Here is a 25,910-nt window from a genome sequence, read left to right on the forward strand (position 1 = left end):
ACATTGGTTAACATTCAAACTAATGCATATAACTCAGAAACAATAAATTGATACCTGGTCATGGTAGATTGAACCTATGCATCTCGTTTGGTAGTTACATGGAGACAGCCATGAAGTAAGTTGACTTTAAATGATTCACGATGATATACACAAATAGTATAGAGAATTCTGACCGTCGGTGGTCGAATCGGTAAGGTGCCAGATTTAAATGCGTAATGCGCAGAAAGGCACAGATTCAAATCCAACTTCGGCCATGTACCAATGACTTTTTTCAAAATTATGAACATTAGTTTGAATACTAACCGATTCTATTACAAATGGTGGAATGAGGTAGTCTCTGTCTACCCCTCCGGGAAAGAGGCGTGATTTTATGTAATGTAATATACTATCAAAAACATATGTACAGATAAAATAACATATTTTATTTGGCACATAACAAGAGTTATAACATTACTAATTACTAAACACATTTTTTAAACTTCTAAATCATACATTAGTGTTAAGGCTGCCCTTTTGTACTTTATGAATGTTTCATGTTCAAATCCCGGGCATGATGAGAAACAAACTTTCTCTGATTGGCCTGGGTCTTGGATGTTTATCTATATAAGTATTAATTTTAAAATATAGTATCATCCAGTTACTATCTTGTAACACAATTCTGTGAATGGATAAATGATAAATTAGTGTTGCCAGTCTGTTGTTTTTACAGTCTAAAAGGATTCTTTCAGACACATTTTTCTAAATTAAAAAGGCCTACTCATACAATAATCCTATTGCATTTATATTCCCAGACAAGTACTAACTGTGTATATAAAGTAGAATAAATGGGTATCTCTCGTTAGGAATGTAACATCACTTACCATCAGGTGAGATGGAAGACAAATGCATGACCCAATATTGAATATTAAAAAAAAATTAAGACAAACTACACATCGCTAGCAATGATTTCTTGGTAATGTTTGATTCTTTGTTCCGTTTCCTTGATTGTTTCTTTGATGTCCTTATGGATTTCGCTGTAAGCTTTAATAGACTGGTTGGTCTCCGTAAAGATGTTTTGTAGAATTTGGAGATGAAGGATTCTGAAAAAAAAAACATGGAAAATTTTTGAATTTGTTACATTTTATATTAGGAATGAGTGAAGGATTTTTAACTACAATATAATTATAACTTTTCTTAAAATCAAACAATAAAAACAAAAGTCTTCCATTATTTTTTAATCTGATTGTCAACTCCAAATCAATTTGTTCCATGCTTGCTACTCTACACCATGTGCTATCAGCAACCTGCTTGCTGGTTGCATTAATATTAAGGTTACTTATGATGCTGGCATAGTAATGGAGAGGACAATTATTTCTGTCACACTGATGCTGAACTGTTAAATTGGTCAGCTAAGTAAATCATTGCAAGTGCTTTGCAATATACTCAGCAGATAAAATTAAATGATTTACTCACTTTGACTTCATGTCCAAAATCTTGGTTTTTAAATTTAGCAGTTCTGTTGAGTTGTCACTGAACTTATTCACTTCCTGAAGCCTGTGTGTCAGCCATTCCATCATCAGGTCTACCTTCTGTGTCTCTTGGTCTTGCAAAGTCCCCAATTTGTCATCCAAGTCTTCTTGCAATTCTTTGATTTGATCTTTATGTGATTTCTTATTGGATACAGAAGACTGTTTGAGACGTTCCAGTTCTGAGGTGAAAGCTGGTATTTTGACTTGTATTTTGTGGATGATAGCTTGGTTCAATTCTGCCTGCTCTTCAAAAGAAAGCTCGGATGAGGTTTGATGCATGAAACCTGAAATTTTACAGGAAACATTTGTGAAATTTTTCTATAGAGGTTTTATTACTATACTGCTGTACACCTTACATGTGGTAAGCAATCCCTATATTTAAAGATAAAAGACTATAATTGTGTTGTAAAAGGAAAAGGACAAAAAAACATACCAAGTAACATTGCTGTACTTTCGTCGGCCGTACTCAGCTTGTGCAAACTGGAATAGTGTGTGAGGTCACAGTCAGCTATGATTCGGTTCACTTTTCCCCTTAAATTATCTGAAAGCTTGCCGTTTTCACAACACAGTTCCTTAATAATTCCCAAAAGAATGTTTTCTTGAGTAGTTTTCACTTCAACGCACAAATCCTCGGTGCTGGTAACACAATCCGTCATGGTCATAAGCTAAAATTACTACGTTTATTAAAAATTAAATTATTTCTCGAAGAAAAACGGAATAAGAAATACAAATTGAGAGAAAATAAATTATTTAAACACTAAGAAAGAAAACGATCGTGTTTTGTATTTTGTATCCATGACAACCGTTAAGATTTGTTGCCAGGTTAAGGTTAGGTAGGTTTTGTTAGGTAGTTTTTGTGGTTTCATCTTCAAGTGATGTTTTTAAATATTTGGGTTTAATTTTTAAGTTTAGTTTTGTCATATATGTAGATGAATTTAAATATTGTCTATTGCAATGATTTAGTGATAATATTTAAGGTATGTGCAGTAAATAGTTGATATTTAATGGGATTTTTTAGGAGGGCAAGATCTTTCGTTATAAACGTTCCCTTCCAAAAAATATACTCTAAGTTGTCAATTTGACAGTGATATATATACTAAATAAAGTTTTGTAAAAGCAAAAAGGAACGTAACAACGCTTCTTAAAAACGGGCTTGCTTGCTTTGCTTGCATTTTTCAGAGTTCAGGTGATAACAAGTGTTTTAATTATTATTATAAAAATTACGATAAGCTATATAAAATGATAAATATGACCGTACTTTAAAAAATAATAGTTGTTTCATCCATATCTCGTCTTCTCAGGTTATGCTGTGAAAGTATACTTTGATGCAAACATTGGCGGTAGATAGCCATGAACATGCAGGAATCTCAGAAATCGGCAGAAAATGCTGAAAAATCTAAACAAAAATCTTCATTAGAATCTCAGGGAAATTGTTACTGGTGAGTAGTAACTTTATGAAGTAAAAAAGGCAATAAATAAAACCTTTATTTTCTCCATTGCTAATCAATGTTTTTGTTTATGTTTAAGCGGGAAAGACCGAAATCTGAATATAGCGGAGTTGCTATGTGCTTCCTGCAACCGATGGTTCCATGAATCTTGTATTGGGTATCAGCTGGGGAAGCTGGTACCATTCATGACCAACTATTTGTTCATTTGTAAAAATTGCTCCCCTACTGGTTTAGAGACTTTCAAGAAGAATCAGGCTCGTGAGTATTCTCAAAAAAATAAAAACAACCCACGTCTGGCCCTAAGTAGCCTCAAATTGAATTTTATTTGTATTGTTTTGTGTAATGCAATTTGATACTAAATACCTTATTTTACTTAGAATATTTTATATTAACTAGGTATAGTGTGATATATATGGTTAACGAATATTTGAAAAAGAGAAGGACAAAATGTATTATTGTGATTGGAGTTATAAATGTGGATGAAGCAAAAGAAGTGTGCAAAGGTTGTGGCAAGTGGAAATATAGTTTCTGCCTACTCCTCCGGGAAAGAGTAATAATTTTATTTACATATTAACTAACTTCAACCCACGTCAAATTTGTTGCTTTTCTTATAGTATATGTACATTATTAAAGCTCTCTACTTACCACTGCTTAAAGTGTTTTTAATTTGCAGCATTTCCGCAAATGTGCCTTACTGCAATTGCTAACCTGCGACAGGAGAGTGCTAAGGAAGGCCGGAACAAGATGCTGTTTAGCAAAGATCGGGATATCATCCCGTATATTGACCAGTACTGGGAGGCCATGACAACCATGCCTAGGAGGTAAATGTGCAATTTGGTTTTTTTTTATTGGATTTGAAAAAGATTAGTTCTACATTCATTCATGTTTTTTAATGTAGACAATGTGCATTCGTCCACGATTTAGATTTAAGACATCTATATTTTTAAATTGATGTCTGATGAAAATGCTGCAGTGTAGTTTGTTCCGCCGCTTCTTCTACGCATGCACTTTAGAAGCTAGATTTTAGTTATGTGACGTCAATAAGCAATACCTTGTATCCAATTTTGAAAATAAATCTATTCTATTCTATTCAGTATAGTATGTATCATGTGACAAAACATAATTGAGTAAATTTAAAATGTTCAAATAAGATTTTCAATATACCAGTAACAGCTTATTGGTCTAGTCTTATTTTTGCATAAAACCTCTTTTATGTATTACAAAAAACAATAAAACTATTTTAAAATAAATTTCGTATAGAGAATGTAAATTGTCATTTCCAAAGTCATTTCAAACTTTACCTGACTGGTGGAATTTTAGCCCAAGTTGGTAAGGTTTTTGTTGTTATTTTTTTTTTCTATTCTATTATTTCAATTGACAAAGCTTGGCTTGTAATAACCTGACTTACTTAATTCTGGATAGTGATCAAAGGCACAACCTGAGCTCCTCTCTAGTGACGAATGGACTTAACTATACTAACTTTACGAATAAGACTGACTTTACAAAGAATAAGAAACTTGGGATTCTTCTAGTAGCCGATGGGCTAGCAACCTATCACTAATTGAATCTCAAGTCCATTATAAAGCCATACAGCTGAACAAAGCCTTTTGGTCTTTTCAAGACTGTTGGCTCTGTTTACCCCACAGGGGATAAAGACGTGATTATACAGGGTGACTTTTAATTCAACTGCATAAATTTAACTGTTAAGTACTCATCTAAAGGATATTTAAAAACGTTAAAAGAAAAATATCGGTTCATATTTCAGAAAGTACGAAAAAAATAAAAATATCAAAATCCACGATCCTAAATAAATAAAAATAGGCTCAAACGGCTCAGAAGCATGGGTATAGTCTATGTTTAAAAGGATGCAGTTTTTTTAAATGTCACCCTGTATGTTATGTTATGTCTTATTAAAGTTTCACTCGTTTTTAGAGTAACCCAATCTTGGTACGCGACCGTCCAGCGGGCGTTGGTCAAAGACATCCAAGTTCTGTTCACGTACGAGGACGACGCGGCGGAAGGCCCTATGTTCGGATTGTACAACACTGAGCTAACTTCTATAAAGCCGAATTACGAAGCGATGATTAAACAGGGCCAGTTGAAGGTCACCGATATGGGTATTGCTACAAGTAAGTCAAGAAGTTTCTATAACTATAATGCGTACCTTTATGAGCCGTGTGGTTCCTGCTATTTTAGAATAGGATGACTCCATCTGATTCATTACTTCGTAGAAACACTTTTATAGCTCTTTCGGGGTAGTCAGAGCCGGCAGTCTTGAAAGACTGATAGGCCATGTTCAGCTGTAAGGCTTAACAATAGAATTGAGATTCAAATAGTGACAGGTTGCTAGCCCACCTCCATCTGATGGATGACTTAAAATGCGGTGATAGGCACATTCATCTAGTGCTGCTTTTACTATGGACCAATATGGGATAGGTTCCGTAGGGACAAATTACACAGATTGAGAGCCTCGAAGTAAGTTCGACACTTGTGTTACGAGATACTAACTCAACGATACTATATTTCATAATAAATACTTATAAAGATAATCATCCAAGACCCAGCCCAATCAGAAAAAGTTCTTTTCTCATCATGCCCTGGCCGGGATTAGAACCCGGGACCTCCGGTGTCACAGACAAGCGTATTACCGCTGCGCCACAGAGGCCGTCAAACGCACTGGCTTAACCGTTTATATATTTTTTTTTATTTTTGTTATCGAAGGGGTAATCCCTTTTGCGGAAGACTTATGCTATTACGGGGGTTGGTCTAGCATCATATGGGAATGAAATTAACGCGAATGTTTTATTTGACCCTTAATAAGAGAGAGAGAGAGTAGAAAATTTCACTTTCTAAATATGTTATTTTAATTATACCTACGTATGTGCCGTATATTATAAAAACGGACGGACAGATAGACAGCGGAGGCTTAGTGATTCATACATACATATGATTACGTCTATATCCCTTGCGAGGTAGACAAAGCTAACAGTCTGGAAAAGGCTGATAGGCCACGTTCAGCTGTTTGGCTTAATGATAGAATTGAAAGTCAAATACTGACAGGTTGCTAGTCCAGCGACTAAAAGAAGAATCCCAAGTTAATAAGCCTATCCATCAGTCGCCTTTTACGACATCCATGGGAAAGAGACTGAGTGATCCTTTTCTTTTTTTATTGGTGCCGGGAACCATACCACACGGCTTAGTAATAGGGTCCCGTTTTTACCTTTAAACCTTAAAAATTACGATAAACATTTTTTCTTTATATTAGTAGTAAGTACTTATACAGTCTTATATTCGTTGTCCATAAACTTATCATAGTGAGATATAGAACTATAACAATAGAGAATAGAACAATAAATATTTTTTTCCGCATAACGAATCTGTAAGCGACCTTTTACGTTCACCTTGTTTTACCACTTAGCTGAATAATATAATTTCCATTAAAATAATTGCGTATTACATAACCACATTACCTCTACACGACCCTCGCATACAACAACAATTTTCCGCGTCCATAATGCACATTTAAACTCGATACAGTTTATCTAAAAAACCTTAAACTTACTGCATAGCTATTGACACATCCGCTCCGCTTGGAGGCGCGCCAGCTTGAAAACTCGACTGTATTGTACATTAGTTCTATAGCCAGACTGTACGTACGTATATACAGCGATATCATTGTTTCATTGTGAGTGTGTTTGTAAACACTCACACCGCGAGCTCCTAATGTGGCATTTATTCTTCAATATGTTTCTTATATGTATAGCCATCAGTCAACTCGATTCCACATATCGATTTTAAATTTAAAATTCATCACCTCGAAAATGTCTGGTAAGAATTTTCTTATTACTTGTTATTGTCACATGCTAAAATATTAAAATTCGGGAGTCCCACGTCTCGCTATCTTATCAGTTGCTTGCACGGAATGTTTGTCAGTCAATTCAGTCATTCGGCACAGTATTGGTTTCGTAATCGTCATGGATTGTAAGTTTTTATTATGTCCAATATCTATGTTGTAGTTCACAATGCTTTGTGGAAGGCTCACTTAATGATTTGCGCTTTTATTTGTAAGACTTAACATTGGATTCTCACGGTGATTAATCTAGATTTCTGTATCATAATAATGTGGTTAAATGTTACGCATATTTTCGTTAGTAAACACACGTGTTCGATGTTCAATGTTGTAGGATATTGTTGTTTAAAAATATGCTGAGTACTAACCTACATTTTTAACTAACATCATCGTCATGATTGTTTTGATAATGAATAATCGTAGGTCGTAGATAACAAGACCTATTTTAGTCACTAAAACTGTATCGGATTTTAGATGGATTTTAATTTATTTATGCTTGCGCGAACACACCCAATGAATTGTCTTAAAGTGTATTAACTAAATTTTACTTAAAAAAAGATCAGTAAAACATTTTTCTTAATAGTATATCAACATCTTGTAATCCAAAAAAAAACTGTTCTGCCTAACATTGTTCTTGGTAATTGCTATTATTTTTTTTTATTAGAGCAAAGCTATTGCATATATTTGAAACGTCAATAAAATCCAATATACCTACTGCCAAACTTCTGAGATTTTATAAAGAGTTTATACTGTAGCTGTAAGCACCGATATGGATTATTTCAAATTCCTTAGCAAGCTTAGACAATCCGTGATACTCCAACAAGTCTTATAGCCACGTTGAAGGAACTGTTAGTTACGTAACTACGCAGTGAGACCGCCTGGCCTACGTGTCCATTAACAAGGGATCCTAACCCAGTTCATAGTACATTCAGTTGACTAAAATGTTCAGGATTTCCACACAATGTTAAATCCACCTTTCACTTATTTAGTTGTCTGAAATGTTCGTTTTTCCTCACGATGCTATCACCGTTAGAGCATAACCTAACACAATCTTAATAAACAAATAATCATCTCTAACAAAGCCTTAAACTTAGTAATGAAGGTAATATAATACGAATCGTGTTTTCCGTACAAGTCTCGCTAATTTCTACGTCGCTTCGACTCGGCTCCGTTACTATCTCATTGTTTTAAGTCGAGGTGACGCAGTTTGAACTCCAGCACTTAGCGCATACACTAATCAATAAAGGTTTTTAAGCTTTAAGTCTTATAAGGTTAGGAGGTCAGTCATACGTCTGGGCTTATTGTATTTATTCCATACATAAATACGCACGCTTCTATTACGGAGGGGTAGGTAGAGACTAGATCTTTGACTTTGCAACTATCCTTGCAAATTTCTTTTCCATCATTAACATTCGTCAATCTTTAAATGCAGTCGTCGGTGTTGTGTGCTCTGGTCTTGTCCTAACCTTTCACAAGAACGTCCTGGGTTTGATGTTCGTCTTATATCTTTTTCTTCCAAAATTCTCATTCACAAACGCATTGTAGTGTTATATAACTTTGTAGTGTAAAAAAATCTAGGTGTCAATGATAACAATCTTGGTAAAATTAGTTGTCATGTTGTGTTACAATTTTGTTTATTAAATGCTGCGTAACATCGAAATCAGCTTAGTCGAATCCATCATGACAAGGTAAATAGGCTGAAAAATTATTATCCATTCGATTTGGCTATTCATTGATCAACAGCAGTATCGATTCCCTCGTGTTCTACTTTTAAGCTTGAACTCGTTTCTAATTGAGTATCGATTATATTAATAGCCTTAATAACTGCGATTACTGGCTGTAAAGACGGCTTGCGGTAGAAAAATATTTTGAAAAATAGCTTAACAGGTACAGTCGGGAGTAGATAGAACTATGGAGATTGTTAATATTATGAACAGATATTTCTGTCTCCGACTATACTAAATTAAGAAACCAACTTCTCCTTTTTGAAGTTGTTTAAATACCTATGAGAAAAAATACCTATGAGAAATTGACAAGCTTTAATTCGAATAATTTAATTACTCGATTATCGATTAAAGAAACGACGATATCTTTACACAAACAGTCGTAACACAGGCTGTACAAATATTCTATTATTGATCTTGGTACATAGTAACGGTAATTTGAATGCAACAACATATTGAATGTATTCGATTCGTCGAATATGCATGAAAAGAGTAATTTATAACAAAGTCTAGACGAACGTGCCTTGATTGAATTAAGAACGCCCTGGCAAAGGGTTTGGCCGAGAGTACCCGAAACCGCCGAGCTTGCATGAAGAGATTTATGAATGTGGATGAAGCGAAAGAAGTATGCACAGATCGTGGCAAGTAGAAAGATGCTGTCTCTGCCTAATAATTATGTAGAGAAACATCCAAGACCCAGGCCAATCGTTTTACGTCATACTCTGGACGGGATTCGAACCCGGGACCTCTGGTGTCACAGACAAGCGCACTACCGCTGCGCAACAGAGGCCGTCAGATATACATGAGACTTGGGATTCTTCTTAAAGGCAATGAAGTAGCACAATGTAACTATTTAAATCTCAATTAGGTACATCATTAAGCTATACATTTGAACGTGGTTTTCCAACCTTATCGAAATTATTAATAATATATGTATACGGGACAAATATTGACTCATCTACCACGAAAGGGTTAAAGACATGATTGATTTTCTAAAATAGAATCGGGTTGCCTCAATGCTGTTGCTGGTTTCCTCACGATGTTTTACCTCAGAGCAAACACGAAATCCTTCAAATCGTTGTGGAGTAAAATAAAAAAAAATATATATTTATACTTCTTTTCAGTACCTCTAGCGGGCAACGTAAAGGGTAGGCAAGGGAAGCGTCGGCCGGCCGTGGGAGGGGCGGCAGACGCTGGGGCGCCTCTAGGGAAGAAGGGCAGGGGGAACGAACTGGGAGCGCTGAAACTACCCTCACATGGCTATCCAACAGAACATCCCTTTAATAAAGACGGGTACAGATACATTCTGGCTGAACCGGACCCACACGCGCCGTTTAGACAAGTAAGCTTTTTTTATGTAAAGTGCTGGATTTGAATCGTGTTTTTGAAATATGTTGTGCCGTGTGGTTCCCGGCACCAATATAAAAAAGAATAGGTGTCACTCCATCTCATTTCCCGTGGATGTCGTAAGAGGCGATTAAGTATAGTAATAGGCTTAGGTATACCCTTGGGATTTTTATTTTAGGCGATGGGCTAGCAACCTGTCACTATTTTAATCTCAATTCTATTATAAAGCCAAACAGCTGAACGTGGCCTGTCAGTCTTTTCGGGACTGTTGGCTCTGTCTACCCCGCAAAGGTCATAGACTGAATGATATAGATGAATGTATGTATGTTTTTGAAATACAGAGGGCTTACATTCCTCCTGTGATCCTCTTCAGGGTAGTTATTCTTTAAGGGAAAACATCCTTATCAGATCACCCTGTTTTTCGTTCGCCTTATCAAAAAGATAATTGCAATCTTTTTTTGTATAATATTGCATAGAATGGGTTAATTATAATACTTACATTTATTAAATACTTACCTATACAAAATTTTTAGCGTCGAATCGAAAAGTTAATTTCGAAAACAAGGGATTTTCAGATGTCAATTTTTTAAAGGTAGCATCATAATTGAGATTTTTGCTCAACAGTTTTGGTCAATTTTTGGTCGGGATTTTTTTAAATTCCATTTTATTTTTCTTTTTAGGAATTTGACGAGAGCAACGAATGGAGCGGCAAGCCTATACCCGGCTGGCTGTACCGCTCTCTGTGTCCGGGCGGTGTGTTACTGGCTTTACACGACCGCGCGCCGCAGCTCAAAATAGCTGAGGATCGCCTCGCTGTCACTGGAGAGAAGGGTTATTGCATGGTGCGGGCTACACATGGTGAGTTTGAGTTTCACTTGGTTTGATTCTATGGAATGGGCTTGTTGAATCGTATAATGTATAATGAATTTCATATATTTGATAAATATTTTCTATTCTATTAAGCATAGAAAATCGAAATATATCAATTTTAATAATTAAAAGCGCGAAATTAACCTAGGAACCATACATACTTACATATGGTCACGTCTGTATCCCTTGCGGGGTAGACAGAGCCAACAGGCTTGAATAGACTGAATGGCCACGTTCAGCTATTTGGCTTAATGATAGAATTGAGATTCAAATAGTGACAGGTTGCTAGCCTATCTAGGAACCCTTTTTTAAAATTTATTCGAAACGTCAAAACGCCGTCGTCCATGATGTGACGTCACTCTTCTAGTACGCATTATATAATATGATGCGACGCGGTGTGGTTAGATCATTTTTCTATCCACAATCTATCTCACATACTTTGTTCACATTTTTCAATGTTACACGCAAATTCAACGTGAAAGTGTATTTCAACTTTCAGCAGATTGATTGACAATTTTTTCAGATTCTTCAAATTAATTTCAATTTTCGAGCAGATTCGATAAACGAATTATTATTTTCGACTAACTTCGGTAATAACGTATCTTGATCAAATTAAGGACGTCCTGGTAAAGGGTCAGGTCAAAAGTACCCGAAACCGCCGAGCTTGCTTGAAGAGAGTTATGTATGTGGATGAAGCGAAGGAAATATGCAGAGATCGTGGCAAGTGGAGAGAGGTCGTGATTTTATGTATGTATGTATTAACTTTGGTTGTTTAGAGATTTTTTTGAACAACAATTTGCAGGCGTGTCCCGCGGCACGTGGTACTGGGAGGCCAGCGTGGAGGAGGTGCCCGAGGGCGCGGCGGCGCGCCTGGGCTGGGGGCGGCGCTACACCAACCTGCAGGCGCCGCTCGGCTACGACAAGTTCGGGTACTCGTGGCGCAGCCGCAAGGGCACCAGGTACGATTCCGAGAGGTTCTGTGCCTACATATTTATACATACATACATACATATGATCACGTCTATATCCCTTGCGGGGTAGACAGAGCCAACAGTCTTGAAAAGACTGAATGGCCACGTTCAGCTATTTGGCTTAATGATAGAACCGAGATTCAAATAGTGACAGGTTGCTAGCCCATCGCCTAAAAGAGGAATCCTAAGTTTATAAGCCTATCCCTTAGTCGCCTTTTACGACATCCATGGGAAAGAGATGGAGTGGTCCTATTCTTTTTTGTAATAGTGCCGGGAACCACACGGCTACCTACATATTTATATTTTACATAACATAACATATGTATAATCATAACAGAGACGTCATCAGATACTGAAAGGTCAAGTTCAGCTGTTTGGCTTGATGATAGAATTGAGTAACAAACGTACTTGAAACCGCCGAGCTTGCATGAAGAGAGTTGTGAATGTGGATGAAGCGAAGGAAGTATGCAGAGATCGTGGCAAGTGGAAAGAGATAGTCTCTGCCTACCCCTCCGGGAAAGAGGCGTAATTTTATGTATGAAAGTATGTAGAGAATTGAGATTCAAATAGTGGCAGGTTGCTAGCCCATCGCCTAAAAGAGGAATCCCAACTATATAAGCCTATCCCTTAGTCGCATTTTACGACATCCATATGAAAGAGATGGAGTGGTCCTATCAGTCCATGTGACTGTTGGTTATGTCTACTCCGCAAGGAATAAAGACGTGACTATATGTATAGGTGTTTATATATTAATTTTATTAACACGTTGAACGCCAGACGGCACACCGGTGGGCCCACTGACATAATCCGTTCGGGCCGTAGTGAAATTGCGTTTTCCGTAATTTTTGGCCATTTCGTTTTATTGCACCAAACGATTACAAATACGTTATTTCGTAATGTAGGCTATTTATTTTCTTGAATTATTACCAAAAAAGTGGAAATATTGAACTAGGCACACCGGTGACCCCCGCGGCCCGAACGGCAGGAATTTCGTAAATCCTTCTCCGCTGGCCACGGGGTCACGCAGCGGCCCACCCCACCCAACTTGTCAACAGTGTTATAAAGCGAAGTCAGCAATCATTGGTGCTAAAATGGCTAAAAATAGAAGAAAGTGGTAACCTACTGCTCTACCTGCCCTAATAAACCATCCATATGTTTGGAATGTTTTAATGAAGTTCACTCAAAGTCATGAATAAGTAAGAACTTAAAAGAAAGTCAAATCACAAACATGAATGATGTGTTTGTTGATAATTTTTTAGCATTTTTTTTTTTAATTCATAATGTCCCTTTGCTGGGAAAAGATCTCCTTATAGGATATAATATTGAAAGGTTTTTTGTGTGTTTTGATAATTTTTTAGCATTTCTTGAACTAGTAATGTCCCATTGCTGGGTAAATATCTCTCATGTTTCGTATTTTCTCTACAAGATGTTATAATTGCATTTAAGTTAAAAATATCGTGTGTTTTGTATTAACGCCTGTTTAAGTTGGTTTTGATTTTGTTTTTATTAGGTACATTTTATTTTATAGTTAAAAGTGAAGCTACAAACTGAAAAGTACCATATTGTTGCTCAATTTATCATTAGGATACCTACAAGCAAAATTCCTGTTTTCAGTTTTTTTTTTTGCGTTTTTTTGGTATATTTCTAATAAAACATTTAACCTAATAATTGGTTTTTGCATTTTAATATTACCTTTCTAATGATAAGTATCTAAATTAATAATTATTTTACTTTAAATATACTTTTGATATGGCAGTTCAGTACAGCCCTAATAATTTGACAAAAATTGGAAAAAAATCTAAGTGTTTACCCGTACAAAAGAACCAAGCCGAATCTTATATTCTACAGGGCCAAGCGGCCCACCTTAGTAACGTTATTGCATAGTATCTTTGCGTTTCGGCCAATAAATTGCGTTTGAAGTGAAGCTCTCCGATGGCACACCGGTGACCACCAAAGCCTGAACGGAACGACACCCTTTGGCTCACCGGTAACCCCCGTGGCCTAAACGGAACAACATGCTTTTTCCTTCGGCGTTCAACGTGTTAAATTTGATTCCAGATTCCACGAGTCCCGCGGGAAGCACTACAGCGCCGGTTACGGCGAGGGAGACACTCTCGGGTTCCTCATCATTTTGCCTGACAGCTCGTCCACTAAGTACACGCCCAATACTTATAAGGATCGTGTAAGTATTGCACTGAAAGTAACATTACGATACATACATATAGTCACGTCTATATCCCTTGCGGGGTGACAGAGTCAGTAGTCCTGAAAGGCTGAGACATTTAGTTGTATGGCTTCTTGAGATTCCAACTGACAAGTTGCTAGCCCATCGCCTACTAGAGGAATCCAAAGTTCATAAGCCTATCCCTTAGTCGCCTTTAACGACATCAAAATTCCCCTAGGGTTGATTTTAAGTACGGAGCAAGCCATAAATAACTTATCAGAGCATGTAGTAAATATAAAAATTAACCAAGGGATTAAAAAGTAATCATTGGAAATTACCCTTAGAGAGAAATAGTAGACCTTAAACGGGCCATTAAAGCAACTAATTTTATGGATTTTAAAAGACAAAAAAAACTATTGCGTCATTTATGTGATTTTGTAAGTCTATTATACGTCTTGAATTTTCATAAGTCTCTGAAAATATCTGTTAAAAAAAATTAATTTTTCATTTCCTCTTCCACAGCCCCTAGTCAAATTCAAAAGCCACTTGTATTACGAAGACAAGGACAACATACAAGAATCTCTCAACAATCTCAAACCACTGCCCGGGAGCAGGATTTACTTTTTCAAGAACGGAGAGTGTCAGGGGGAGGCCTTCACTGACATATATCAGGGATGTTATTACCCCTCCGTATCGTTGCACAAGAACATAACTGTCAGTGTCAATTTTGGACCCAACTTCAAGCATCCGCCTTCGAGCGAGTTCAAATATAGACCCGTGAGTTTTAGTACATTTAGTATAGTAATCACGTCTATATCCCATGCGGGGTAGACAGAGCGAACAGTCTTGAAAAGGCCTGATAGGCCACGTTTGCCTGTTTGGCTTAATGATAGAATTTAGATTCATATAGTGACAGGTTGATAGCCCGTCGCATAAAAGAAGAATACCAAGTTTCCTAACCTATCCCTTAGTCGCCTTTAACGACATCAATGGGAAAGAGATGGAGTGGTTGGTGCCAGGAACCACGCGGCACATTTTATAGTTTTTACTGATGTTTCCGCATATACGAGTAGGTGACGATCGAATCGAAATAGGCGATATAAATAAAAATATAAGCTATTTAAACTTGCCAACTCGGAATAGAACAAAAAATATAATAGATTCCTCTTATGCCATTTATGATTTCAGTCTGTCAAGAAGATTGATTGTATTGTGGACAACACACTGATTATTATTTTTTTAACCACAGATGTCAGAAAAGGCAGAGGAAGCGATATGCGAACAAACAATGGCCGACCTGCTGTACCTTACAGAGAACGAAGGGAAACTACGTCTGGACAACTTTAACCTCTGATACAACTAACACCGTTAGGCGGTGTATAAACGTGCGATTGGACTCTGTATGAGTGATATTGTGTGCTGTTCTCTTGTTATTTTATTGGTGTATAAAGTTATACATTGTGTTACCTTTATTATTTTGTGAACTATAAACGTGTCGTGTGGAATAATGAAAAAATATTCACTGTGATTCGTAATGCAGTCATTACATAAAAATATGTCCATTCCCTGTAGCATGGCACGCGCGATGCCGTCTTTATCGCTCGCTTTCGCTGTCTCGCTTTTTATTATGACGTGAACGGGCCAGCGCTAGTTTTTCGTGCGTTGAAAATGGCGTCACGCGTGTCTTACTATGATGGATGGACGCTATATATATGAATAATGCTGCTATGGTTGAACCATCTATTGTGAATTGGTCGTCTTTATCAGAAATACCTTAACTTCAATGAAGAATGTTTGCTGTAAGCTCACAGCTATATGTTTATGAATGGCTAGACTAGAACTTAAGAAACAAATAACCAGACTTTAAATGTATGTGGAAATAATCAGGCCATGAGTGTCTAGCAAAATACCTAACCATTTACTAAGCATTTGTGCGGTACGTATATACAGGGTGTCTGGTAAATGCATATTGAAAGAGTCAGTATCTGAAAAATGGGGTTAAAGTGTACCTTATTATCCCATAAAAACAAGGAGTGTGGGTATCCACGGCAGGTGGCACGAATTACCAGACACTCTGCTTATATTTTTATCCACACCATGTACTTCCAGGCATTTAAGAATACGACCACTCCATCTTTCCATGGATGTCGTGAAAAGCGGCTAAGGGAAATGTTACTAAACTTGGGATTGTTCTTTTAGGCGATGGGCTAGCAACCTGTATACATATTAATACTCATTCAACATTTACAAAACAGGAAAATGGCATTGTGTTAGTGAAAGTGATTGTGCTTGTTATATTTAGATGTAAGTTCATAGAGAAGTATTAAATTTACAAATTAGCTCATTGGCTAAATGAAAACGTAACTCTTATAATGACAAGAATTAGATCGTGTTTACACGAACATCATACAGTGTAAGCATCAAAATGTTTAAAATATATTTCTCAACCCAGTATTATTATAATACTGTCTTATCATGAAAAAGTTTATAACTTTTCAAATGACTGTTTACAAATAGTATATAATAATTATAACTTATGTATTTACGCTACGTCTCCACGTGGAAAATATTCCACCAGCTATTAACCCTTTGACCGCCGTGGACACCTTTAGGCGTCCAGCGGAAACTGTCTTGAGACGCCGACGACTTCTTAAGTAGCCGAGATTCGTATCACATTCAAACAAAAAAAAACTTTACTTTAATACTAATCTTATTGAAATAATATCGATAGGTAGCTTGATTATTCGTCAAACTTTGGTTTAACCGAGGCGGAATGAAGAAAAAATATAAAAACACCCATTTAAAGCTTAATTTACAATTACCTAAAATTTAATGAAAATACACTATCAAGTAGCGCCAACGACACCTTTAAGTGTCGCGTAGTGATGGGAAATTGTAGTTTTTTTACAAGTACCTACATTTAATGTTCCTTATGTTATTGTAGTGGGTATTCATTGAAGCATGTTTCTATTGCTCTCAGTTATATGAGATCTGAACTAGTCGTAGTACTGTCATTGCCTAAATATGGAAGAAGAGAGGCCATCTTCGCCGTCGATATTATTCGGATTCTCAAGTCGTAAAAGAAAGTATAGAGAAACAGAAAATTCTAATAATAAGCAGACACAAACAGAATACACTATTACAGACACTATGGTGTACAGAAAAACTACAAAAGAAGGAAATATTTCTTATTCTACTCGTCATTTGCCCGATGTTAATTTCGACGATAGAAGACCGTCCGATAAAAGGAATGAAGACTTTGCAAGGTTGGTGGCTTTTGAATTAGAGCGTTTGCCGGAAAACAAACGTTCAAATGCATATCCGCAAATTTTAAATCTTATAAGATTGTTGAGAGGGGACCCTGATTTGGACCAAGTCATAGAATTTGTACCAATCCAAAGTGAAAGTGAAGGAGAAGAAACGGAAGAAGAACAATCAATACCACTCAATATAGCTCTGTAATAATTGTTAATCGTCGGTAATAAATAAATATTAATGTTGTTGAAGTTTCGTATACAAGAGTGTTTATATTAATTAATATTATTATATATAATAATAAATAATAATATATTAATTTCCTAAACCTCTAAATATTTAGCATCATAAATAATTATTAAGTAACGAAATTATTCATCTTTTTCGTAAAATCTCAATATTATAATTATATACCTTCATTTTATCGATAAAAATTACGGACGTTTCTAGATAATTTTACAATTAACGTCCCCTATACGCCACGGACACCTTTAGGCGCCCGCTTGTGACGTCAGAAGCGAAAGCAATTTATCGACTAGTGCTTGCAAGATGTGGGTAGAAAAATAAATAAAATATATCGAAATACCCGTGAATCATTTGTTGGTTTATATTCATATTGTATGTAGCATTTCCTGTGGATAAAATTAACTTTACGATGGAAAATGACGATCTTATTGCAATTCTGGAAGGAGTGGAGAATGTCGAACAATTTATTGCTATTTCTGATGAAGATTCAGATCTATCAGATTTTGAGGTAAGTTTCAGTAATTACTTACACTCGTATTCATAAAACTTGTCAAATGTTTAATAAGCCTTCTTTAGCTAAAGTATGTTTTGTCCTTACCTCACATTTAAAAATTTTACGTTGAAAGAAAGTGACAAAACGTACTTTAGTTAAAATAGGCTTATTAAACGTTTGATAATTTTATTGAATAAGGAGGTTATAAATTAATAGCTACATATATGACTATTACTTTTTTCATTATACCTACTTAATGTAGAAGTGTTTTTTAGGACCCGACTACTGAGGAAAGTCAAAACATTTCTGCTGGAGAATATAGTTTTCAATGGTCGTCCGAAGCCTTCGAAATTAAAAACGAGCCGTTTGATGATTTTTTTAGCGGTATTTCGCCGTCAATGATTTCGTCGGTCTCATCAGAATTGGATATTTTTTTACATTATTGCAATGAAGCTTATGTAGAAAAAATTGTTGAATTTACTAATAGTTACCAGCAATATGTTGTTAGACATATTGATATAAAACTTCATTCAAGATTAAAAAATTGGTATCCTGTAACAGTTCCTGAAATGTATACATTTTTCGCTGTGTGTATGCTAATGACAAGAAACAGCCGGAATACGATTGAAGAACACTGGTCTACTAACCCATACTTGCATTCCGGCATATATGGTAGTCTTATGTCGAGAAACCGGTTTTGTACAATTTTAGGCATGTTGCATTTCTGCCAACCAGGCCCTAGGACTGAGGAAGAAACTATATTGTCAAAAATTATTTACCCAGTAAATCATGCTCGTCAGACATTTAAGAATAGTTTTATACCATACGAAAAAATTTGCATTGACGAAAGTATTGTACCATTTAAAGGGCGACTTCTTATTAAACAGTATCTTCAAAAAAAAAAGAAATCGTTTTGGTATCAAGCTCTTCGTTTTATGTGATGTGTTGTCGGGAATAATTTTGGATTTTATTGTATACTGCGGCAAAGACACGGAATTAACACATTTTGATAATTTAGGCGCAAGTGGCTCAGTAGTTGCAACACTTCTAGAAGAATACTACGGTGTTAATAGGAAATTTACCGCTATCATAATTTTATCGTGCTCGTGGACAACACTATCGATTTAATAAATTATCTCCGAAAAGATACACCACTGACGCCACGGACGACTAAAGGAGTCGCCTAGTGATGTGAAAAATCGATGTCATTGAAATCATTTAAAAGGTTTTTTTTATGTGTTTATATATTTGAATTGCATTATTTTTGGTTAAAATCAAGTAATATGTATTGTTTGATGTTTATGTGTGGTAACGGGAAAAATTAAACAAGGAATAAATAAGGTTCGTTTTTTTTTTAATATTTTTTCGATAACTATTTACCCAACCCTATCCTCAAAGTGCCGCCGTTTTCGCAAAAAGTACCCGTGGCGTCGGTGACACGTTTGTCGGTTTTGCTTATGGCGGTCAATGGGTTAACAATAAGTATTATGAAATGGAAAATGTATAATATGGCGATAAATGATACGTATGTGTGTGTAAATGTTAGGTGAAAAGCTGTATTATCATGTTTTGTATTAATTAAAAATTGTTTATGTAATGAAATAACAGAATTTTATTGTCCATTATTTCCTTCAATTGATTAATGATTTACATGAAGTCTCGCCTATTGGTGGATAGGCATATCTATACTAATATTATAAAGCTGAAGAGTTTGAACGCACTAATCTCAGGAACTACTGGTTCAAATTGAAAAATTCTTTTTGCGTCTAATAGACCATTTATCGAGGAAGGCTTTAGGCTATATAATATCACGCTGCAACTATAAGGAGCGCAGAAAGAATGGAAAATGTAATAAACGGGGAACATTATTCATCCTTGAGGGCTTCAATCATGCCCATAATAACTGTTTCACGCGGACGAAGTCGCGGACACAGCTAGTACATAATATAAAGAGTGCACTTGAGGATCATCAGTTTGGTTTGTATACAGTTTTAAATTCCAGCCATGTTGATTTCAGATTGGCAGGGCCTGTTATATCCATTCTCCCTCCTGGCTATAGTTCCGGTTGCATCTTTACCACTCTGGAGAGGAGCCCAGGGTAAGCACTTGACCATGGATCTTAGATTGGGTGAGTCAGGTTTTTATATGAAGCAACTCCCATCTGACTTCCGCAATCTTTGCAGGGGAACCAAACCATATTGGATCCATTGTTACAAAACCAGTTGCTTGAATGTGCAGGTTTCCACATTATGTTTTTCCTCATCGTAAGAGCATCGGTTAGTATTAAAACTAATGAATGCAACTTTAAAAATAGTCATTGGTATATGGCAGAGGTAGGATTGGCATAGGTAGGTACTGTTCAATGTCTTTAGGTAACTATTTATTCTAGATACAAAATATTATTTATTGAAATATAATTTTAGGTACACATTAAATAAATTATAACTTTAATTCCATATGTTTTTTTTTATAACCTGCTATAAGTTTATTTTCCGAAACCTCCTCTACAATTAGGACTGCTCTCCACAATCTTATCACTAATTTCCCACTGCTGAGGTGTCTTAGCTATTATGGAGAGGGCATGGACTCCAGTCTGAAGCTCTTCTTTTAGCACATCATTTACCAAACGATGTCTCTGAAATAAAATGAAAATATTAACTGCAAGTTATAAAAGATAGGTGGTGTTAATTAGGGGTAAACATAAACTTTAAAAAATTGTATAACAAATGAATATATTTTGCAAAAGAATGATGTTAAGAAAAAAAAAAACAATACCTAATGATTTTGTCATTTAAGTCATTGTAAATAAAAAAGAAATCTAAAGAATTAGTAGAAAATGTTGCAAATTACTAGTTATTATTTACTTCGATTATAACTTATAATCTATTTCGTATATATTTATTTATTAATCACGTTTTTTCCCTTACGGGGTAGACAGCACTGACAGTCTCACAAACAGTGAAACGCCACAACTACCTGTATGACTTAAAGATGAAATTGAGACTCATATAGCGACAGATTGCTAGTCTAACGCCTAAAAGAATCCCAAGTTCTTACCTTTATTAGAGGTAAGCCGTCAAATTTATCCGATACGACAACAACTTTGAAATGTGTTTCTGCTCCTTTCGGTACATTGTGCATGTAAGATTCATTTATAACATCTACATAAGTTGCCGTTAATTGAGACTGTAGTTTGTCCCTTATTGTGCCTTCAACAGGACCAGGAGCGTTGCTCATGCTTCTTAAAGTTGAATATCCTGTTTATTTAGTGAAAATGCGCGTGAGATTTCTGTTAATGAAATAAGTAGAGAATTCAATGTTTACAAACATTCACCTGTCCGAAGTATTTGATTCATGGAGCTATTGTAGCGAATTATTTGTTTAATCATTAAACTTTTGTAAACAGACACTATTGGTGTTAAAACCATTGATTGATTGTTTCTTATTTGTGAAATTTTCAATTTCTTTTCTTTGATGTTGTGACAGCTGATGGATGGAAAGCTGCTGAAATCTGACAAAGACAGTGACAGCTTAGTTTTTTCTTTGAGGTATGCATGAGGTAGGTACGGGACTAGGAAAGTCCGTAATTTCTAAGGTATGTACACATATTGGGTAAATTATGAAAAAAGTGCCCACTTATGTTTAGGTCTCTTGACACTTCGGTTCACAGTGTGGTACCTATAGTAGTGGTTTACGTTTACTTTTTACTACTAAACGGACGGAACGGATTTCAATGTATGTAAGATTTGCTTTAATAACATGCTTGGTTGATGCCGTGTGGTTCCCGGCACCAATACAAAAAAGAATAGGACCACTCCATCTCTTTCCCATGGATGTCGTAAAAGGTGATTAGGGATAGGCTTACAAACTTGGGATTCTTTTTTTAATTTCATGTTTGTAACGGGATAACTATATATATCCTTTATGGGGTAGATAGATCCAACAGTCTATTAACTATTTGGCTTAATGATACAATTGAGATCCAAATAGTGACAGGTTGCTAACCCATCGCTTAACACTCTCGAACAACTACGGCTATAGCCTGACTGGATTCCCTATATAAACACAACGCCGTACTGTCACGTGTATGACACTCCGGTGTTTGCGTTTAGGTATGTTTTGAGTATTTTTTTTAATACTTAAATTTGACGGTAGCGAAAGTTGAGTAGATCACAGATTGCCAGTAAATCTTGGCCTATACGATGATTCCATAGGCATGGCTCGGTTATCACCGTAGCTCCGTATATACCATCTTTTTTAGAGACGGCATATGCCGTACTGTCAATTTTCGAATTTTAGCGAGTACTGCTATAACAGTTCCGCGCCGCAAAGTGTTAAGTCCTAATAACAACATTATAACGGGTCGATCATTCTTGCCAATCCAGTGAATTACATTAGTTATCAATACATTTCCGTGAAATACAATAATACTGATCTCATGCTTTTATACGATTTGACGGATTGATTCTCCGTCGGCTATTTGAGTTGGCAGTTATGCGGGTGTTGTATGGGTATCAAATAAATACTGCCGTTCTCTTCACAGAGTTAGTTTTATGGAGAGGACATTAGAAATTGGTTTAAATATATTAATTACGGTTGTCGAACAGTTATGGTACTCGCTAATAAGTATGGTAAAATAGTAATCCTGTACCGCAACCAAGTGCGACCAATGCAGCAGGCAAAAGCTAGTTATATTAATAGTCAAGGTGCAAAAGTATACCGACACCTGACTCAAAACACGTTTTTTACGAAACTTTTGTAACTACGAGTAGTGATTGTCACTTCCATTATCCAAATCTCGTGGGTTTTCTTTCATTTCGCCCGCTTTTGTGCCTTCAGCTGTGAGTGTATCAGTACTAGTCTGAATGATCGATGTTTTGTTTTCGTTCCTGTTAACTTTTTAATTCTACGGAGACCGATAAATTTTTAGCGATCCTATTTTTAAAGCCTTTATGATGATGAATTTTGAGACATTTAAGTCTGTTCTCTCGCATGCATTCCTTAGCTTTCGCGTTTCAAAGATAGACCCACTTATAGAAGTGCGACTGTCGATTGACATACACAACCCAAAGACCCTTAAGTAAGTATGTAAGTAGAACGCTAGATCATTATACCTAGCCTGGTATAGGCTCATTGTTCTTGATTCAGGTATATCTGTTTTCTAATTTGCGTATCCGCTTAGATTTGGAGTAATTCCATCGTAGCAGAAGCGATGGTTCGGCTTGAACGACAGCAAAGGGAATATCTTCCGCCAGGCGAGGTGTTATGCTTGGGGAACCGTGTCTCTGACGATGTAGTGTCTTTTTTTTTGGTTTCTCTGTGAACATTGCCCTTCAGGCAAACTATGTACACATAGTTTTTAGGGCATTAACTATTACAGCGGGACAGTTTTAGGCGAGGGCTTGACGCTCCTCCAACAGCCTTGTTGTTGTGTCGGAGGTTATAGGTATATATGCTCCAATCCGTGAAATCTTTGCATGCGCGATTTAGAATTCTGGTTGTTTTTGACTGATAGCGTCACTTGTTTGTTTGTTTGAAACTTGTGGCGTAGAGATGATGTAAAGTGATATTTACAAGTGAAACTGACATTTTCAGGTTATCAAAACACGCCCTGAATCTTCGTTGACACGCGTAGCAACTCGGAAGACGATTCCATTGATAAAAGCCAGCTCGCCACACGACAGACGTGCAAAGAGTGTGTGGTTTCAATATCCGTAGTTGTCATAGCTCGGACGAGCATCGATGATTTATTCCCTTTGGACTTGAAGAAGGTATTGAAAGTGAAGAACTCATCTAAACAAGAAGCGGAAGTGAAAAATTACCTTGCTTTTCTTTGTCAATCCTTTTTATCTCTTTTTAACCGACTTGAAAAAAGAAGAAGGTTTTCAATCTGACCGCTTTTTTTCGGAAAATATACACACATTATATTTACTTACAAAGTTAGCAGTAACTACGCCTCTTCTCCAAAGTGGTAGATAGAGAGAATAGATAATTCATGAATCTTTTCATGCATCAGTACGACATTGATTTGATCAAGTTACGTTCGACTTAACCTTTTTCTGTCATAAGTAAATCCTTTCTGAATTTGTACCTTCCATTTAGTAACTTGATTTCCATGACCTAAAATACTAATAAAAAATAAGAATTATTATGCGCCGTGTGGTTTCCGACTTCTTTGATTAGAATAAATCTTTCCCATAGATGTCGTAAAAGACTACTAAAAGTTAGGCTTACAAACATGGGATTCCTTCAGTCTTTTATAAGACTGTTTGCTGTTTATCCGCAACGGATATACACGGGATTATATGTATGTACGTATTTAAGAATTATTGTTGAAAAAAGTTACGGAGACAAGAGGAAAAATCTGGAAATGGTGTGACATCGAATAGTGGGGCATGGAAATGGGGTTCTCTGCTTACAATTTATAGGCACCGGGATTTTGAGTGACTTTTCTGTGGCAATAGAGCACTCTGTGACGACCAGTTAAGTTTCAGAGAGTCCATCTTATAGGTATATAAAATTCTCGTGTCACAATGTTTGATTCCGTACTCCTCCGAAACTGCTTGACCGATTCTCATGAAATTTTGTGAGCATATTGAGTAGGTCTTAGAATCGGACAACATCTATTTTTACTACCCCTTAGTGATAAGGGTTGTCCACCCTTAACATTTTTTTAAACTAGAATTGACTTAAAAATTATTTATATGGCAAAACAACGTTTGCCGGGACAGCTAGTTACATATTAACGTCTTTATCCCTTACGAGGCAAACAGAGCCGAGAATGACGCTCAACCGAGATAGTTGAAACCACACGAGTAATATAGTAATTTCAAATCATGTGTAACTTGGTGACTCGTTGGTAAGTAAATGAGGCTCTTCGGGTCGGCTTGTTCAGAGCTGGAAGACTACAAGCACTTCGCGTCAAGTAACTTTCTGAATAAATAAATATAAATATATACGGGACAAATTACACAGATTGAGTCAGCCTCGTAGTAAGTTCGACACTTGTGTTACGAGATACTAACTCAACGATACTATAGATATATTATAATAAATACTTATATAGATAAACATCCAAGACCCAGGCTAATCAGAGAAAGTTCGTTTCTCATCATGCCCTGGCCGGGATTCGAACCCGGGACCTCCGGTTTCACAGACAAGCGCACTGCCGCTGCGCCACAGAGGTCGTCTGAAATTTGTACAATACAGTCCCTATTCAGAAGTCTTGATGTAGGTGTATAATGCCCAGGTAAAGTAAAATAGGTTTGGCATGCATTCGGAAATCGAACCCCGTTCGCTTGTTAGGCAAGAGAATAAGATAACTCGAAATACTCGAATCACCATTAATTGTAAAAAAGCAATATCAATCTTTTTCCTAAACATGAAAGCAAACAGCTGTTCGTGCTATTGTGCTTTTAACGGGCAGTATCGCGCTTGCCATCTTTGCTTCGCCTCGATACAGAGTAGAAAGATACGCAGAGTCAAAGGCGTTTATGACAAGATGCCGCTACAAGCAAATTAAAGGAAATTGACTAGACAACTTTTTGTGAGTAAAAATTATCAATGTCAAATCAGACTCAAACATATACAAAATATTGTCTATGAAGTTTAAAATAAATTATACGAGCTTACCGGAAAATTTATAATGTTCTATGAAAGACTCAATTAAAAATTTACTGAGTTAAAATTAGTACTTAAGTAAGATGTTGCGCAGAATTTTTTGAACAAATTTATGGAGACTGCGATAAAATTTAATTTAAAATGAAAAGTTACTTCATATTTTGCCCCAAAATTTAGCTCGTTATAGCTATTACATACATACATACATACATAAAATCACGCCTCTTTCCCGGAGGGGTAGGCAGAGACTACCTCTTTCCACTTGCCACGATCTCTGCATACTTCTTTCGCTTCGTCCACATTCATAACTCTCTTCATACAAGCTCGGCGGTTTCGGGTACTTTTGACCTGACCCTTTACCAGGACGTCCTTAATTTGATCAAGATACGTTCGTCTAGGTCTTCCCACTCCGAC

At 36.3% G+C, this 25,910-nt stretch overlaps 3 protein-coding genes across 7 annotated transcripts; 1 reads left to right on the plus strand and 2 right to left on the minus strand.

Annotated features, from left to right (window-relative positions):
• Nucleotides 1-424: 424 nt before the first annotated feature.
• LOC106130345 (uncharacterized) lies at nt 425-6,632 on the minus strand. Of its 2 annotated transcripts, none has more exons than XM_013329166.2 (4): nt 6,519-6,632; nt 1,942-2,173; nt 1,453-1,792; nt 425-1,079 (listed from the first exon to the last, which is right to left on the minus strand). In XM_013329166.2, exons 1-4 carry the CDS (start codon nt 6,630-6,632, stop codon nt 926-928), a joined length of 840 nt encoding a protein of 279 aa, XP_013184620.2. In that variant the 3' UTR covers nt 425-925. The 2 variants fall into 2 exon arrangements, with proteins under 2 accessions (XP_013184620.2, XP_060801725.1); XM_060945742.1 differs by lacking the exon at nt 6,519-6,632 and adding an exon at nt 2,767-2,898.
• LOC106130328 (set1/Ash2 histone methyltransferase complex subunit ASH2) lies at nt 2,810-19,477 on the plus strand. 3 transcript variants are annotated; one of them, XM_060945739.1, is made up of 10 exons: nt 2,810-2,947; nt 3,036-3,214; nt 3,630-3,777; nt 4,889-5,085; nt 9,655-9,872; nt 10,558-10,735; nt 11,550-11,706; nt 13,777-13,900; nt 14,405-14,659; nt 15,132-19,477. In XM_060945739.1, exons 1-10 carry the CDS (start codon nt 2,859-2,861, stop codon nt 15,234-15,236), a joined length of 1,650 nt encoding a protein of 549 aa, XP_060801722.1. In that variant the 5' UTR covers nt 2,810-2,858; the 3' UTR covers nt 15,237-19,477. The 3 variants fall into 3 exon arrangements, with proteins under 3 accessions (XP_060801722.1, XP_060801723.1, XP_060801724.1); XM_060945740.1 differs by lacking the exons at nt 2,810-2,947; nt 3,036-3,214; nt 3,630-3,777; nt 4,889-5,085 and adding an exon at nt 6,646-6,784 and having other exon boundaries at nt 15,132-19,475; XM_060945741.1 differs by lacking the exons at nt 2,810-2,947; nt 3,036-3,214; nt 3,630-3,777; nt 4,889-5,085 and adding an exon at nt 6,820-6,937 and having other exon boundaries at nt 15,132-19,475.
• A 785-nt stretch (nt 19,478-20,262) lies between these two features.
• Nucleotides 20,263-21,380, minus strand: LOC106130365 (bolA-like protein DDB_G0274169). 2 transcript variants are annotated; one of them, XM_013329191.2, is made up of 3 exons: nt 21,211-21,380; nt 20,934-21,133; nt 20,263-20,511 (listed from the first exon to the last, which is right to left on the minus strand). In XM_013329191.2, exons 1-3 carry the CDS (start codon nt 21,302-21,304, stop codon nt 20,362-20,364), a joined length of 444 nt encoding a protein of 147 aa, XP_013184645.2. In that variant the 5' UTR covers nt 21,305-21,380; the 3' UTR covers nt 20,263-20,361. The 2 variants fall into 2 exon arrangements, with proteins under 2 accessions (XP_013184645.2, XP_013184646.2); XM_013329192.2 differs by having other exon boundaries at nt 20,934-21,380.
• Between the last annotated feature and the right edge of the window lie 4,530 nt (nt 21,381-25,910).

Source organism: Amyelois transitella, chromosome 9 (genome assembly GCF_032362555.1).
Source record: "Amyelois transitella isolate CPQ chromosome 9, ilAmyTran1.1, whole genome shotgun sequence".
In the NCBI taxonomy this organism is placed as follows: Eukaryota; Metazoa; Arthropoda; class Insecta; order Lepidoptera; family Pyralidae; genus Amyelois; species Amyelois transitella.